Source organism: Canis lupus, chromosome 16 (assembly GCF_003254725.2).
Source record: "Canis lupus dingo isolate Sandy chromosome 16, ASM325472v2, whole genome shotgun sequence".
Lineage (NCBI taxonomy): Eukaryota > Metazoa > Chordata > Mammalia > Carnivora > Canidae > Canis > Canis lupus.
In genome coordinates this window covers 19,545,924-19,564,714 of record NC_064258.1, presented here as the reverse complement: position 1 = coordinate 19,564,714, position 18,791 = coordinate 19,545,924, and the positions used below count along the sequence as shown (strand labels likewise).

The following is an 18,791-nucleotide window of genomic DNA, read 5'->3' as shown; positions in this document are numbered from 1 at the left end:
CAAACATCCAAATGGTGAATGGATAAACAGACTATGGTACATCCATACGATAGAGTAATAACATACCAACTAAAAGAGGAAAAACCTGTACAGGTCCAACAAATGGATGAAAGGCTCTCGGGAGCATTGTGCCAAGGGAAAGAAGCCAGACCCAAACCAAACATGCCAGAGGAGTCCACTCAGGACTTGATTACCACTACCAAGGGATGGGGTGGGGAGAAGAGTGCCCATAGAAGGGCAGCCCGAGGAAGCCCCTTGGGAGACAGGACTGTTCACAACATTGCAATTGTGTTGATTATACAACTATGCGCCCTTGTATAGTTTCACAGGCTTACACATCACAAGGACTAAACTGTAAAAAGATTTTTTAAGTTTCTAATCTTTTGGGAGAAGTGCTTTCCTGTCCTTTATAAAAAAAATAGGGCCTCTTTCAAAATTTATCTTAAAAATTCATTTTAACAGAAATATACAGGTCTTCAGAGACTCCAAAGAAAATAAGTATGTAAGATAAAAACTGGTGTGCTTTGCAGGACACATCAGTAAAAACAGTCCATAAAGATTTTCTTGGCATATACAGGAGGTTCTGAGAGTTTGAAAATCTGTATTATCGTCAACACTGCATTGGCTGGATTATTACATTACAGAGGGGCAAACTGCACTCAAGAGTTTTAGTCACTATTTAGGAAAAGATGCATGAAAGGTTTTCATTTCAACATAACAGTTTCACTGAGCCAAAGACTCAACATGACAGTTTAGCACACATTTTTAGAAGGTACCTTTTATAATGTGGCCTACTGGCTCACTTACTATACAAGAAACCTACTTCATATGATTTCATAAGTACTCCCAGGGCTCAGAGTTATCTGTGTGGGTGCCCACCATCCACAGCTGGTAGCTGATCTCTACCCAGCACACACAATGTATGCTGGCAGGACGGCAAGTCAAGTCAACAGGGTGCTGAATCTCATAACCACCATACTTAATAGCTGTTACCATAGTGTTTAGCTGTTCCCGTTACTGCTGCAGATGGGAATTCACTGATATGATTAAATTTGATGGTATGATAATATATGGTAATCATGATTAATCAGAAACCCACTGGCAAATGGAGGATGTTGGGCATTATGTCACCTGCATTTTAAACTGCATTCTCTCCCTGCAAGCCTGACAATGTTTGACAGCTGGAAGGCTCTCATCCCACACTCGCCTGCTACTACTCATAGATCTGATAAGAGAAAATGCCCATCATTCCTTCCCGATCCTAAGTGCTAATAATTACAAGGCATTGCAGCAAGTTGTAAAAACAGAGGTTCAAAAGAAAGACTGGAATAAAGTCTAGATTCACATCTGCAAGAGCTCTAATCAGAAAGAAATGGAATTTCAGGCAGCAGTCTCATCAAACATGATTTGCATGAAATGCCATATAAAACACATCCAGGATGTGTCAATCACCACCACCTGATACCATGTACCCGTTCCATGGGAAAAGAATTGACTCAGACCTACCTGTGAGGTACTGTAACTACACAGTACACACAAATGGAAATTTTATTGGGTCAACCTAAATAATAAGGTAATTGCTAAGAAGATTAAACTTCTTAGTAGTCTTTTTAAATGTAATTTTTACTTTTAATTTCAACAAAAATCACTGAAAAATTACTCAGCAGCCAAAGTACTTGGCACTTAACTGGCTACCCTGAAATACCAGCATTTATCCAATACACCAATTCAAAATCAATGACTGAGCACGTTTTAAAGTACCCTACACGTCAAGAATCTTTACAACATGAGTTACTTAGGATTTACCCATATGCTTAAAAACAGCAATTGCACTGACACCTGAAACAAATTAGTTTAACAAAATCTCAAAGCAACACTTTAAAAATATTAACCAACATTTCAGTGTTACTTTAAGTGAACAAACTTTAAAAAAAAAAAAAAACTAACACCTCTTTGAGGATAAATACATAACTGGAAAATATAGTTACAGATAAAGACAAGACTTCAAACTTTACATCAGTGACAAAAACATCAGGGACAGCTTTTGTGGGGAAAAAGGGAAAGCTATCAGACAACATGTAAAACAAAGAGTATTTGGAAATGAAAACAGAATTCAGACAGACACAAAGACAGCAAGTCACTTGCAGAAAGGTAAAGGAGCCTCCCAAGCCCACTCCCCCACAAAAACAAAACAACAAAGAAAACCACAACTGTTCTGTGAACTACATCCAAAGGTCTCAACAGGAGTGGAAATGCTTCATGAGATCATGAGAGATGGCAGGCCGTAGATGGTGAGACTGGACGGAGCACACAGGGAGGGCACCTGTAACTTCCTGAGCCCATCGGCTCCCACGGGGTTCACTGTTCAGAGAGCAGAGCCATAGTTTACATTTGGCAGAGTAGAATTGCAATATAAAAAGGAGTATGAAAAGAATTCATTCTCTGGTAACACTGTCAATTGAAATCTATTTATATTTCGAAGAAAGGTTCATAACGCTGATTTGAAAAAAATAAAACAGCCTGGGAATTAAAGTTTGTGACCAGAAATGTTTTAAAGTGCATCACTAAGAGCTGTATCCTTAGCAAAAATGAAATATGTGGATCTAATCCTCAGATGCAAACCTAAATTACAGAGCACTTCAATGAATTCCAGAAGTGAGGGAGCCAGAAAGGCAGGGGGACTGCCCACCCAGACACAGAGGCTGACAGAGGCACAGAAGCTGCAGCCCGATGCCAAGAGCTAAAGCAGTATCTTCCAACATCAAACATAAGGATGCTTTTCTTATGATATTCATTACTTTGACATTCAAATATTTGTTTTAAAACCTGTTTATTCAATTCTCTCCGTAAAATTTGCCAACAGAAAATAAAAATAATATTTTGCTTACTTTATCACACACGGCATAGAATACCATATTTTGGCCTAAGATTTGAATTTTAAAAAACAATCTTAATAGGGGCACCTGGGTGGCTCAGAGGTTGAGCGTCTGCTTTCAGCTCAAGTCATGATCCAGGGTTCTGGGATCGAGTCCCTCATTGGGCTCCCCACAGTGAGCCTGCTTCTCCCTCTGCCTGTCTCTGCCTCTGTGTGTCTCTCATGAATAAATAAAATCTTTAAAAAAAAATCTTAAATAATTCTATGAAAAACAGATTTAGTATTAGATTGCCTAGAGTCCTCTGATTTTTAATTAAAAACTTGGGAGGCATTACCATCTAATATTAGTTCTAAAATAAGAACTTCTCAAATTTTCATAAAATTGTCAAACAAAATGGACTTTTCAGAATGTAAAACTGGGGGAAGAACAGGAATACTGTAGCAATAATACCAACTGGATACAAATTCCTTTGAAATTTGGAAATCGAGTGGTACTTATTCTGCCTTTTTACTCTTCAGTCAGATGAGTAGAGCTGAATTCTTGTACAGTTAAGTGAGTGTGATATAATTCTCCAGAGCAAATTCACATATGGACCATTGAAAACAACAAGCAAAAAACTAAATTATATACCCTTTCCTCCACAGTACTCATTTATATAGGATTCATCATGGAGTCTGAATCAGGAGACTTGTAGGCACACAGATGTGAATTACAGAAACCTAGTGAGCAAAGTGAAGTTCCCTGCAATCTTATCTTTCCCCAACCTAATAAGCTGCTTTACGAAGTCCCCGTTCCTAGGATAGGTGGTGGTCTTGCTGATGGCTTCACAAGCTCACTCATGTTTTAGAAAGACCTGACCCATGTGTGCAGATGAATTTCCGTACAGAGTCCTACTCATCCTGTGCCCAGTAGAGCTGGCCCAGCCCTGGGCCTTGTGCACAGCAAGTGCAGATAAACAGTGGCTGAATAAATGACAGCAAATTAACACAGTGATCTTGCTACAAGATTACAGTGGCCTTCACTGTGCTCAACAGATCAGTGTAAATCACATCTGTCCGTGCACCAAGAAGTCTACCGATTCCAAGAGGCTCCATGATAATTCTGAAGTCAGGCTTCCTAACGTGAACATTTTATTAGTTGAGGGGCAGGGGTGGCGGGGGTGGGGATCATCTTACAAAGCAAAATTTAGTTTAGCAAAAGTAACAGACTGTCCCCGGGGCAAACTGCCATCAGTAAGAAATCTCTAAGAGGTTCTGTTGAAATACAGCAATACTGCCCACACTATTTTTAAAATTTTACACTGGTCAAAACTGGCTTTGCTGAAATATGCTGGTCTGTTTTATGGTCTGGGACTAGCATTAGGCAGAAGCACTGGCATGAAAGAGTAACACACATTCACAAAACTGTATTTATACCGACACCAAGTTTAATCTAGTAGAAAAGGGGAAAAAAGCAATTTTATTCAAAAAAGATCTGGTATATGTAAAATAACAGGAAGTGGCCCACAGTTGGCCTCCCTTAACAATATTTTATTTTATTTATTCATGAGAGACACAGAGCGAGAGAGAGAGAGGCAGAGACACAGGCAGAGGGAGAAGCAGGCTCCATGCAGGGAGCCCGACGTGGGACTCCATCCTAAATCTCCAGGATCACGCCCTGGGCTGTAGGCGGCGCTAAACCGCTGCACCACCAGGGCTGCCCCCTTAACAATATTTTAATGGACTTTTTAAAATATACTACCTCTTGTATGTTTTTTAAAATATGTATTTTTAAGCCATCTCTACATGCAGTGTGAGGCTCCAACTCACAACCCTTACATCAAGAGTCACACACTCCACCAACAGCCAGCCAGGCACCCCACCTCTTGTGCATTTGTAAAAAATAGATTCCACATCTAATTACCTGCTCTAAGGAAGATCAATTACAGAAATAGGTAGAGTACTGCACTTTCAAGACCACACGTACTCTATAACTTCAGCTAAGATCTGGTATTTGGGGCTTACGGAAAGGTACAACACACGTTAACCACCGATAAAGTGAGCTGAAGAGTCTCTCTTCATCTCTGAAGATGTCTATTGCATCACACACATAACTACTGTGTAGCCCAACGATTTCCTGTCACCCCTACATACCACCCATCTCAAAAACTATAACAAAACATCACACCTTGCAGAAAGTTTTCCAAAAGCAGCTCAACAGTATTTATTGTCCCCAGAGTACTGTATAACTTAAAAATAAGTCTAATTTTGGGCAGCCCGGGTGGCTCAGCGGTTTAGTGCTGCCTTCAGCCCAGGGTGTGATCCTGGAGACCCGGGATCGAGTCTCACATGAGGCTCCCTGCATGGAGCCTGCTACTCCCTCTGCCTCTCTCTAACTCATGAATAAGTAAATAAAATCTTTAAAAATAAAAAAATAAAAAAGTCCAATTTCATGGCACCTGACAGGCTCTGTGACTCCTACTCTCAGGGCTCAGGGCTGTAGGTTCAAGCCCCACATTCTGTGTAGAGATCACATAAACAGAAAATCTTTTTTAAAAAAGTAAGTTCAATTTCTCAAAAAAATATTCTTTGATAGGCCCCTGAGTAGCTGAGTGGGTTATGCATCCGACTCTGGATTTTGGCAGAGGTCATGCAATTAAGCCCTGTGTTGGGCTCTGCACTCAGTGGCGAGTGTGCTTCTCTCTCCCCCACTCTCTTCCTTTGCCCCTCCCCTCACTCATGCTCTCTCTCAAATAAATAAACCTTTATTTAGAAAAGAAATTTCCTCTTATTATCTTCTTATCCTCCAGTACTATGTAGTTTGCCTCTTCTAGGATCAGATACAATTATATTTGCAGAATGGAAAAATAAAAGATGAAAACTGCTAACAATCTAATTTTATATTAATAAACACATTTTTATAAAAATATCAAGTACATACAACATTGGTTTATGTTTTTCTTAAACTACAGTTGGTTTGAGGGCACCTGTGTGGCTTAGTGATTGAGCGTCTGCCTTTGGCTCAGGTCGTGATCCCGGGATCCTGGGATCAAGTCCCACATCGGGCTCCCCACAGGGAGCCTGCTTCTCCCTCTGCCTGTGTCTCTGCCTCTCTCTGTGTCTCTCATGAATAAATAAAATCTTAAAAAAAAAAAAAAGCTACAGTTGGTTATCACATCAAGTTTTATCTCTATAATGCAAACAAAACACAAAAACAAGTTCTAATATTGATTATAACATAGTTGCTCACATTTCTGAAAAACAGCAAAAAGTATTTAAAATATTACTGCCTTAAACTACCTCACCAAAAGAAATGTATCTAACAACTAAAATCATATGTGCTTATCACTGGGTTATGCAATTAATAAATCTTGGTGGGACGCCTGGGTGGCTCAGCAGTTGAGCCTGAGCCTTCGGCTCAGGGTGTGATCCCAGAGTGCTGGGATCAAGTCCCACGTCAGGCTCTCTGCATGGAGCCTGCTTTTCCCAATGCCTGTGTCTCTGCATCTCTCTCCGTCTCTCTCATGAATAAATATTAAATTCTTTTAAAAAAATAAAAATAAAAAAATAAACCTCAGCTATTAGGGCAAGTGCTTTGAATAGAGAACTGTACTCAAATACTACCTAATTTTTAAAAAGCATTTTCAGAATTTCATGTTATTTAAAAGAAAAATTAGTTAATATAAGGAATAAAACAATTAAGAATGAGTTTCAGAAACCATTAATTCATAAAGAACTACAAATCAAAGATGTTTATAAAAAAATACTCTGAACTTTAAATCCAATATTGATTTTTTAATATCATTTGACTATACCTAGAGCCTTCATTAAAATCCTTTTGTTAAATATCTTATATAAATATACGATCTACTTAAATGTCAAAGCTAGAGTCAAATATGTTTTTTAGATATTTCCTGAAATCAGATTATTCAGTCCCAACAACAGTCCCAACTGTTATCTGTTTCACATACAAATGATACTAAAATTTTATGGTCTGGTCCATTTTTTTCAACACCGTAAAAAGAGTATGTCCTCAATGATTTAATGAAACCAAGAACTAATGACAAATCTAACCCAAACCTCAAAACAAAATTTATTTAAACAGATACAACTACTTAATGGACATTTTTCTTCTAGTTAAATTTTTTTTTTAAGTGTGTTAAAGAAATGGATAAAGCGGGATGCCTCGGTGACTCAGCGGTTGAGCGTCTGCCTTTGGCTCGGGGCATGATCCCGGAATCCTGGGATCAAGTCCCACATTGGACTCCTTGCTGAGAGTCTGCTTCTCCCTCTGCCTGTGTCTCTGCCTCTCTCTGTGTGTCTCTCAGGAATAAATAAAATCTTAAAAAAAAAAAAAAAAATGAAAGAAATGGATGTTAGGTAAAATACAGCAAAGTGTGGAGGGAAGAGAATGAATGCTTTCTTTTAAAGATATTTTAAAGAGAAAACTTTCATTTTAAGCTATAAAACCAAGAGCTCATTGAGATTTTTGAGGTTTGGGGGGGTTTCCTTTAAACAAAGCAGAGCTCTCACTATTTATTTTTAAGATTTATCTGAGAGAGTGAGCACACATGAGCAAGCTGGGGGGATAGGGGGTCAGAGGGAGAGAGAATCCTAAGGCAGACTCCCCACTGAGCATAGAGCCTTACGTGGGGCTCCATCCCAGGACTCTGATATCATGAAGAGCAGATGCTTAACCAACTGAGCCATCCAGGGCCCCGAGAGATCATTATCATTCCCTAAAATTTCACACACATACCTACATGTACACAAATTCACACACACGGTAACAAAGAAAGGCCCTTTCTCACTTGATGTATGGCAATAATGAAATCAAAATTCATACTCTTTAAGATGAAAGGCATTGTACGATGATCCTGATTCAACAATTTTACAGTTAAACGAAATTAATTCCATTCCCAAAATTCCACTGACCTTAAGCTTTTAACATTTTCCACTGCAAAAATTATTGTCAATATTTACACATCTTTAAACTTCTATTTAGTTGGAACTACTTATATTTACTGTATTTGTATTTCTTAGTAAATGCATGTACATCCCTGTCAGGACAAATAGAGAAGCTGCTACTCACTGGGAATCTCTGGGGCCCCACAGCAGGCCTGGGCTGGCTCGGGACCGGCAGCAAGGGCACTACAAGAAAAACAGCTTCCATTACAAACAGTTTACTGCAAAATATATGTAATATATTCAGTTTACACTCAATACTTTACAACCTCACATAAGAGAAGGGGAGAGCAGAACCTTTGTCAGCACACAACAGCAAGTGCAGAAGCTGAAATTTCAGCAGGGAAATTTCTATTTAGAACTAAAATGTTTTGCAACAGAAGGGCTTACTCCTCCTAAAATAAAAAAGTTTAGGGTTTTACATCCATATTCCAGTTATCCAGAATATCTAATCCAGTTCCGTTTTCTGACTCCAAATACAAACCTAAATCTAAACCCTCTAGAATCATGAGGGAGGTAGACAAGGAACAATACACGTACCCATGGTACTGTTACAAAGAACCATCTACTAACAATCCACTATGACAAGATTTCCAGTTTGGTTTGGGTGGTTGTTTTTAAACAAGCAGAATTCCGATCTACCAAAAGAACACAAAATCTTATAATTTTAAAACAAACATTTTACAGCTGGGAAGAAGCCACATGTTAGTTTTATACCCTGGGACTAAATCAGGTATCTTTAAGCCATTTACAACACATGTAACATATTGATCTTGATTTTGGAGGGGGGAAAAACAAAAGCACTCCCCCACCTGACTGGGGTGTCCTGTATTTTTCATTAAAATGTGCCACCAGATGCAAGTAGTAAGCCCTCAGGTTGTTAGGTGTTATGGGCTGAAATGTGGTCCCCTCTCAAATGTGTACGCTTAAGTCTCAACCCCTAGTACCTCATAATAGGACTATATTTGGGCTCAGGACCTTGGAAGAGTTGATCACAGTAAAATGGGGTCACATGGGTGGGCCCTGATCCAGTATGACTGGTGTCCTTTTAAGAGATTAGGACACAGACATAGAGAATAACCAACCAAGTGAGGATACAGAGAAAATACATAATAATAATGCTATCACGTACCATATGTTTAATTTAAGAAATGTCTGGTAAATGAGAAATACAAAAACGATACAAGTTGAAGGTCAAAATTACTTTAAAAACAGAATGCTAATACAAATTTTCTTTAATACTGGTACTCTATACATCAGACCTTATAGTGAGGGTCAGACTTCCAAAGGTCCAATTTAAAGAGATAGTGTGAAAAAAATGAAAAATAAAGTGACAGTGTGTATAGTCACAATGGCTCAGACACAAACTGGCTAAAAGAAATTTATGATAAAATATACAATGGCAGAAGTCGGAGCCAGAGAGCGAGAGAGCACACCAGCATGCACACCAGCCTAATCCACTGAGCCAATTTCAAAATGAGAAGAGGTTAATTTGAGAGACTTCACAAAGAACGGGATCCAGCCTCCAATTCTGTAAGCCTCCTAAAAGGCACTGGGGGGTGGGGCGCTCATCAATTTATCTGAAGCAAAATATTAAAGGGTCTCTGATAAAGTGTGTGTGTGTATGGTATTTATCTCTGATACTACTTTTTTAAAAATTTTATTCATTTATTCATGAGAGACACAGAGAGAGAGAGACAGGCAGAGACACAGGCAGAGGGAGAAGCAGGCTCCATGCAGGGAGCCCCACGCGGGACTTGATCCCGGGTCTCCAGGATCACGCCCTGGGCTCAAGGCTGCGATAAACCGCTGAGCCACCCGGCTTCACGTGGAAAAATCATTTAGCTGGTTCTAAGAGTATAAAAACTATGGTCAGAAAGCTGATCTCATTATTTACTGAATGATGAGCTTTGAGGTAGAAGGACTACATTCTGTCAGGTTGCCGACTCCTTGGCGTGGCACACCATTTTCATGTCCGGAAGACATCCTGGGGTTTCCTCAGAGCTTTCTCACTCCATACTTCTAATACTATTTGTTTTTATTAAGCCAAAGAAAATCTGTGCACCTTACCAACTGTCAGTTTTCCATTCAATGTTTATAAGGATATACACAATAACAGACACTGATTGCAGTAAAATTATTCTGACAAATTACTCAGACTGCAGTTGCCTGTCTTAGGAATCACTGTGGAAAGGGCTGGGTTGTCCTCCCTGCTCACATGTGTGTGATGGTCTGTTCATCCCACAGTGGCTGCAGGAGACACAGTCACAGGGACAACAGCAGTTATATGCAGCAGCCGTACAGCTTGCCTTGGGAGCACAGAGCCCTGGCAGAGGGTGATTCCAAGAGATTCCAGTATAAGATGGGGCCAGGTGGGGGCTCAGTCAGGGGGTTAAGGACCCACTCTACCTCTACTTCCCAGATGTGTAAAACAGCAGCAGTCTCCCATAGCAGCACACACCCCATGCCCAAGGTCAGCCTGCCACTGTCACCATCACAGACGTGGCTCCAAGGCCACAGCATGATTTCATTATGCTTCCGGGCCACTGGCCTCCTCCCACACTTCAAGTTCGATCTCGGACTTCTCCTCAACTTCTGCAACTTTAGGATTCCAAGTTCAGTGTTAGCAGAGTCCAGCATCAGCCACCCCCTTCTTGCTCAAAGGGAAACCCGAACGCTCCCCAAGATGGAGCTGCTTTCCACCCTCAGCCTTCTTCTGCTGGCTCTGCAGGTAGGGAGGGGTCCTTCCTGGCTGTCAGTGCTGTTTCAGACCTCAGCTTTGGCTCTCACATCATCAAATGTGTCATGCCTACCCTCTGCTTCTGTCTGCTGGACCAACCGTGGCTCTCAAGTCCCAGAGTTCGGCTCCTGTCTCATCATGGTCTCTAGCTGTCTTAGTCTTGGCAGAAACAATGCTTCCTGTCCCCAGCCTCTTGGGCCCCTGACTACTGTCCTCCATCCCTCTGCAGCCGCATCCAAGACCCAGTCATCATCAATGACCCACCTCTCTGCAATCTCTATGCAGCCCCATTCTTACCACTACCTTCAACCTCACCACCTCACTCTCTCCCAGACAGTGACTGCACCTTCTTTTCACCCATACAAACAATGCCACCCTCTACTGCCTGGTCAACACCTGGACTCTGGCAAACCCAACACTGTGTCCGTGCCACACAACCAAGCTGCGGTCTGACGCTAAGGTCACCACCACAATGCTCAAGTGAGTTTCAACACTGCCCACCATCCCCCGCCAGCACATCCACTCCTCTACTCCCCTAGGGGAAGATTCCATGCCTTCTCTCCCCTCCTAAAATTTCCCCTCCACTTCCCAGCTCTTATCTCCTTTCAACCTACACCAGGAGAGAGCAACAAGACCCCTCCACTCCACTGTCCTCCCCCACTGCCATGCCTACAGCCAGGCCAATGGGTGCTGGGTCCCAGTGAGGACAAGTTCCCCCTTGCCTGCATCCATTTCTTTCCTTCTCAACTAGATGCTGGTTTTCCCATCTGAAAATAAGAAACCTTCTCTCAAGCCCATTTCCTCCTACCAATTACCATCCAACTTCTCTGTTTTAGCAAAACATCTTCAGAGACGGTCAGTGCAATGCTGCAATGCCCTCCCACTTCCATGCCCCTAAACTCTGTCCGGTCTGCCTGAGGCAGGCATCTTCACCGTGATACCACAACCACCCTGTCAAAATCCCCAAGACCCCTGCAAGTCCACTCCACAGCCCTGTCAGCAGAGGCCACATTCCTCTGCTGCTTGTCCCCCACAACTCTTTCAGCTTCCTCCTTCCTACGCCCTGCAGGGTCCCTGCCTGTCCTGTCGGGGAGCCGCAGGTTCCAAGCCACACTTCAACATCCTTCCCCTGGGCTTTTCACTGGGTGCAGGCTCTAGACTTGCCTATGTGCTAACCACCCAACTCTTACTAATTGTATAGTGGACACCTCCACCCACAGATCTAGTTAACATCTAAAATGTAGCACATCCAGAACACAACTTCAGGCCTTCCCCCCTCAGAACCTTCTCTCCCTCATCACAAGTGGTGGCAAGTCCATCCTTCAAGACCCCCTTGGCATCATTTTTGCCTCCTCCCTTCCACACACCCATCAGGTCCAGTCCATTCTCAAATCCTGCTGGCTCTGTTCTTAACTGTATCCAGCATCTGACCGCTTTCCACCATCACTGCCATCACCCCAATCTGAGCCACCACCATGTATTACCCGCATTAGTGTAGTCTTCCCCCTGCCAAACACCGGCTTCCACCCTTACCACCATACAGCCCACTCCCAACAGGGGAGCAAAATGACCCTTTCAAGAGAGAAACTAAATCAGGTCACTCCCCTGCTCTCCAGTCACAGCCCATTGTGCTCAGAGTAAAAGCCACAGCTCTTAGACTGGTTTGAGGTCTCATGTGACTCAGGTCCCACAGTTCTTCTCTGCTTTCATCATTCCACTTATGCCATATCATCTCTTTTTGGCTTCTGGAACACTCAAGGCATGGTTCCACCCTCTCTTCTTGCTGATCCCTCGCCTGGAATACTCTCCCCTGAAACACGAGCATCACTGGCTCCCCGACCTCTTTCAACTCTGACCTCTGCAACGAAGCCTACCCCTGTGGCTCTAGTTACAGCCACAGCCAACCCTGGCCCCTTGCTCTATTCTCTGTCCACTAGCACGCCGCACACGTTCTTACTGTGATGGTTCTGGCCCGCTGCCCATCTTTGTTGGCTAGAAAGCAAGATCACCACTGCAGAAAGCTTTTATTTTTTTTTTCCAGTGATATATCTCAAATGCCAGAGATATAGTATCTCCATCAACATGTACTGAACCAATTCATGAAGACACACTCCATATCCACTGCTCAAAAGTAGTATCCTAGCCTCAATAACATGGGTCTGTAATAAGATTAGAGGTTATTCACTTAACTAGAGCATACTGAGTGGAACACTCACTGTGCAAACATTCTCACTAGGCTATTTAGGAAGAATACAAACTCAGGCAATTCCACAATGTCCTCCACTGCCCTTGAAATTTAAAATTTGCTCAGTACTTTCCACCACATCAAGTTTGGCCCATCAAGCTGGCATGTATTAGGGAGTTGGTGGGGGAAGGAACCAAAGAAGTCAAGTCGTTCTTACAGACTTGCTCATGAGAACCTGGCCACGGTACCATGTGACTTTATCATAGTAGAAGAGACACGTACCTTGGACGGGCGTGACCACTGCCCCTTTGAAGTGGGGGTTTATGTGTATGTTCTTGGGCTGCTGTGGGGTCACAGGGGGAGGGGTCATCATCACCCTCGGGGCCTCTATCTGAGGGGGCATGTGCACTCCCTGAGGAGGGGAGGCGTGGTGCGGGTGCTGCAGGGGGAGCAGAGGCTGCAGTTGCTGCTGCTGGAACAGACTTCTGATAGGCTGCTGCTGCGGAGGCGGTGGCGGCGGTGGAGGTGGTGGCTGAGGCTGCGGAGGAGGAATTAATCTTGGAGAGTGCGTCTAAAAACCACCCAAAAAAAAAGAGAGAAAAATTCACAGAAATCAACATTTGCAAGAAGAGTACAAGAAGGCTAACGCCTTACAGATTTACACTAGTTACAGTAAGAGCGATAGTGGAGAAGTAAGTTCAGTGACACCTGCATAAACAGCAAAAAAGCTGCACTGCCTGTCCCGGTGAGGGCCGCTGCCTCATGAGGTGGATCAATCTCAGGGCAAAGAGGAAAAAATGGTAGCCTTAAAACCACTTGCATGGATTCCAAAAGAAAACATTTCAGTTCAGGCAATAAACCTGCCCAGAGCGAGCCAAGCACTGTGCTATAGCCAGAGCCCAAGCTGCCCTCACCTCCTGCTAGCCAGTCTTGCTCCTCCTCCCCGCCTCCTCCAGAAAGCCGGGAAGAAAGACGGGGCTGTGCATAAGTGGCCTGCCAGAAATGAGGCCTCAGAGGAGGATGAAGAATGAGAAAAAGCCCCACTCCCCCAAGAGGGTGGGAGAGACGAGGAGGCAGAGATGTGTCACACACAGGGAAAAGAAAGGAACAGCCTGCAAGCAGCAGAGCAGGCACAGAGACACACCTGCTGGGGGAAGCAGGAGAGCAGTGTGGCCACAGCCATGGAGACAGAAGACAGGCAGAGGCAAGGATGGGAAAACAGACAACTGATGCAGTCGGGGGGGGGGGGGGGGGGTATGTCACACAGTCCCGAGGGGAAGGATGTGGCTGCTTGAGTGCCAGCTGACCCCGCATCCTAAGCCCCTGTGGAAAGGTCAGAGCAGGAATAACGGGTTTCCTCCCGACAGTGTGCTGCAGGGGGTCCTCGTCACTGTCCTTTTACAAATCAAGCAGTTGGTCAGCAAAAGAGCTGCAAGTGGAATCCACCCCCAGGTGACTCCACAAGTCCTGCTAGTGGCCACTCATCAGACTGGCCACAACTAAGTAGCAGAGGGAGCACCACGCCACTGACTCCACCTTCCCACAAGAATGCCAGATGATGGAGGCCTCTGAACGCCAGTGCCTCTGAACGCCAGTGCCGAGGGAAGGGCTTGTCGCCACGGCACACAGAGTGTATAAGGAGGAACCAGCGATGTGATGTGGTGGACGGAGTAACTAGGGAGTGACACAGCCCTCCGCAGGTCATGGCAAAAGCCGAATGGAAGAAACAGCCAGGCCTGGACAAAGAGCAATAGGAAACAAGACATTTCAGAGAAACCCATGGAATTCTGAAAGCAAACTGCATATGGTCTTGGTCTCAGGGAAGACTCTTCCAAAGATTCCAGGACTAGCCTCCATTCATCGCTAGCCATGCACCCAGAATCCAGCGCGTTCTCTAACTCATGGGGTCTTGTCTCACCCGCCACTGAGCCCCCACAGAGAGTACCCTGACTGACAGACGGTCACCAGAGCCAAACATGGACCTAACAGACAGTGAACACGGGGCAGGGCCACCCACTCAAGAGCACCAAGGCGTTCTAAGGAAATCATGTGCTGTAAACCAGTGAGTTCGGGGGTGTGAGGTGCCCGTGTGGAGGCACAAAGGGCGGCGAGAAAGCACAGAATCAGCAGGGTCAGGGCTGGAGACTCACACTTGCACAGAGAGGGCGGGTGGCAGGAAGGTGACGCCGCCCAGCAAGAGCTCTGACCAAAAGGAGGGCTGCCAGGGTAGAGGCTGAAGAAGAGAAGGAGAGCACAGCCCAGCCCCAGGCAGGAGAGGATCAGGGAAGAACAGCAGGGACGACCGGACAGACCGGGAAGGCAGCGATCCTGAGAGCACCCTCAGAAGGGGTGAAGGGAGTGCCAGCCAGGCGGCAAGGGACCAACCTAGAACATGTTCTGATACAAAGACATAAGGAAGAAGATTCTTCCCAGAACTCTGAAGAGCTCTGCGGTGGGGAGCAACCAGGATCCAGAGCGTTTGTGATCTGAGGACAGACATGGATGGGAGCGAGGTTATGTTCCTCTCCAACAGCTCCGGGCCTCCCAAGAAAGTGAAATCTTAAAAGACCATGACTAGCAAAGGTGAGTACAGAGCTTACAGCCCAAAGCACCACCAGGTCGAGCAGGTCTCAGCACAGGCTTACTTCCAGGGCCCAGCTCAGTCATGAGAGTTCTGGAGACAGGACACACCCGGCAGGGGCCCAGGCTGTTTTCCAGTTGGCTAACAGTATTCAAAGGCTCACAGCTCCTCTCAGCCCAGCCTCTCCAGGGAGGCCAGCGGGGCATGCCTCCTCTCCTTGTGGATATAAAGTTCCCTTTCCAGGATCAGAGTTATGATTACACACAAACAGGTCTCCGTGTGTGGTTGCTCCCTCCTCCCCAAGGAGGCCATGGCTGCTCAATACATGGCATTCAGAGGCTGGGAGCAAAGGTACAGAACAGGGACGAGAAAGAAGGAACTAAAGGTCCAGCCCCTTTGCTGTTTGAGAAGCTTCAAAACAAAACAGTTGTATGAGCAAACAGCATCATTAATATCATCAACTTCTTTACATTAATTAAGCCACAGACTTCTCTCCCCTTCCTGGACTTCAAAATTGGAATTCCCATGTTACAACAGTAAGGCACCTTACTTACAAGTCACAAGTGAATGCATCTAACGTTGACCATTTCTACAAAGAGGCAAAGCATGAACTCCCCCTAAATTCAAATAAAAATGTACGAGGGACATGTGGTAGACACTGTGAACATGTATCTGTACTAAATAAATTTATCTTTAAAGATTAACTTCTGAAGGAAAAAGCCATAAAATGCTAAAGCTAATCAAAATAACATAAAAATCACTATACTTCCTTTCTCTGCTTCTACAATATCTTTGAAATGCGCAGAAAACGCAAATTGAGCTGAAGTTCCGAGTGTACGATTACGAATAGGATATGATAGTTACTCTAAGAGAAACTGCTACACTTAAGGGAGAAAACTCTGGCAAACAGTACAAAGGGAAAACTATTTTTATGAAGTGAACAATACTGCCTAGGTTCTACACAAACGTATGCACCATTTTGAGCATGGATGTTCAGGAGCAACAACCCTCTACAAGCAGGGAGAGGACAGAAGCCAGGCTCCTCCTTGTGCTTCTTGTCCTGTTACTTCTTTTTCCATAAGTAGCTGCATACTAATTCTTCTTTTTACTACACAAATACCAGGAAGACTGAATTTATAAGACCATAGATGAAGTTATGTTATGAAGACACTTCAGCCGTTATTCCTACTGTGAGATTTTAATTTCAGAATAGGATATCCACACCAAATATGAAAGCCACAAGGGTACATTTTCATTTGTTCTAAAGCCTTGGACTACGCAAGAAAAGTAAACATTACCACGCCAGGAGGCTGTGTCGGGAGCAGAGCAGGTCTGTGATCTTTCATTCTTGCACGCTCGCCACTGTCTCTCCTCTGGTCTCCCATTCCACGACACACTACCGAGCCTCCTCTCCTTCCTCCCCGCCTCGAACCATAGCGCCCCTGCTTATGCTGTCGTTCTCGCTCTTCAAATTCAAGCAACGCAGCTTTGGCTTCTGCTGAAAGCTCTATTTGAAAAGAGGTAAACATGTTAGATATTTCAAACAGCCTAAACTAGATTCACAGGGAGAAAACAAGGAAAGCACACATGATAAGGACACCATGAAACAACAAATGCCTCACCCCCAGGACATGACTAGTGGCAGCAAGCAGGGCCTAGCCGCCGACCCTCGCCGTCCGGTCTGTTTGTGACCCCCGCTGGATGAAGACACGCTCCTCCCATGAACCACGTAGGGAACACAGGAGCCTCAGCAAATTTCAAAGTATTTTCAATTGAGACCACACAAATGTGCAGAGGGAAGCTAAAAGGAGGGGGCCAGGGCCCAGCGTCCACTGCCCTCAAGCCGCCGCAGTCACTTTCTCCCTGACAGCATGCGGCACAGGCCAGGAGCAGGCTCTCCGGGCCCACACCAGCACGATGTCCTCAGTGGGACCAGTACCAGCAGCATGGATATGCAGTGGCACACAGACTCAAAATGAATAAAGAAAACAAATTCCTGCTTATTCTGATGTAAATGAAACTATTAATGAAATCACTCAAATCAATTTCATACAATGGAAAAATCATTTAATATTATTTCAGATTTATCAAAACAACAACAAAAAACCTTTACTCTGAAAAAAGACTTCCACGCATGCAATCTGATAATGGAAGTTAGATGAGAGCAAAGTTGCAGAAGAAAAAATCTCATTAATGCAAACGCTTTTATAGGACGACCCAGTAGCTGCTCACCTCTCTGACCACTGCTTTAAGGATACAAAAACACGGATTCCAGCCCTAAGCAGCTTCAGTTGGCATATTATTCTCAATTCCTAAAAGAGAAAAGCTGACTTATTCATATACGGTTCCTTCACTTTAAAATATGGCCTGAACTGTGGATACCTTATATTAGCAAGTGTATACCTCCTGAAGGTTTCACTGAATCCTGAGAGGCATTCATATACTCTCTTCCACAGTGAAGGGCAAATTTTAAACATTACCAGTTTATCTCCTACACCTTGGATTCCATAATCATCTCCAAACTCTTCCAAAATTTCTCAGCCACATTTCATTTCCTTGATACTGTTTCTGTGGTATTCCCCTCCCCTTCAAATAAATCTAGACCCCATTCAAAAGAAAATTTAATCTCCTCTTAACAAGCACAGACTTTTACTCTAATCTTGACTACATGATGGGTTCACATACACATTTTATGCGGTGAATCAGCAATTATTTTTCTAGTGGTTCTAAATGTCAAGATTAATTTCACTATCCCCAGTAATAAAATGGTTTCAAATGACATCTTTAATCAGCAAGTAAAAATGCTTTCCTCCAATTGAGACAAGCTGTCACAAAAGGTCACCAAAATATGACAGGATGGAAATTACATTTGTAACTTCAACTGAAATGTTAATTTCCTCTTAAGTGTTTTCTGAACTATGTCCATATTCTAAAGTAAAGAGATATAGCTCAACGTAACAAAGTTTTACAACGCATTGTCCTTTTCCAAAACGTGCTTAAGAAAAACACTTGCATACATATGATTTTATACTAGTTGGACTAATACATAATGAATAAATATTTATGAAATACACAGCTTATATGGCAAAATAAAAATAACAAATGATAGTCTGAAGTATTTTTTACAAGAGAATTTGGATCAAGTAATTTGTAAACACCTGTAATACAAGGACCATTATGTGAACTGAAGGCAATACCCTATTGCTGGCACCATCAATCTTGAACTGTTTATTATTAGATGAAAATATTCTTCCCACAGATCCTTGGTCTTAAAACTAACTAAGGATATTATTTCAAGAGAACATTATGTGGATATAATAAGAATGTTCTTTAGGCTAAAGCAATAAAATATAATTTAACATACTACATGGGCCAATGAAATCTAGAATATCATGAAATCTAGATGCTTACTCATAGGTTAATGGATTAAAAAGGCCTAACTAACAGAAATGTAGTCTTTCGTGTA

The 18,791-nt window shown here is 43.4% G+C and overlaps 1 protein-coding gene across 9 annotated transcripts in view; it reads right to left on the bottom strand.

The window, feature by feature from the left end:
* The window catches only part of RBM33 (RNA binding motif protein 33), a 145,100-nt gene that overhangs the window by 54,442 nt on the left and 71,867 nt on the right, over positions 1-18,791 (bottom strand). For all 9 annotated transcript variants that reach the window (XM_025451667.3, XM_025451680.3, XM_035700068.2 and 6 more), the window contains 3 exons: positions 16,624-16,832; positions 13,027-13,315; positions 7,947-8,005 (listed from right to left, as the gene is read on the bottom strand). In XM_025451667.3, coding sequence (XP_025307452.1) covers positions 7,947-8,005; positions 13,027-13,315; positions 16,624-16,832 — 557 coding nt within the window. The remainder of the gene's footprint in view (positions 1-7,946; positions 8,006-13,026; positions 13,316-16,623; positions 16,833-18,791) is intronic.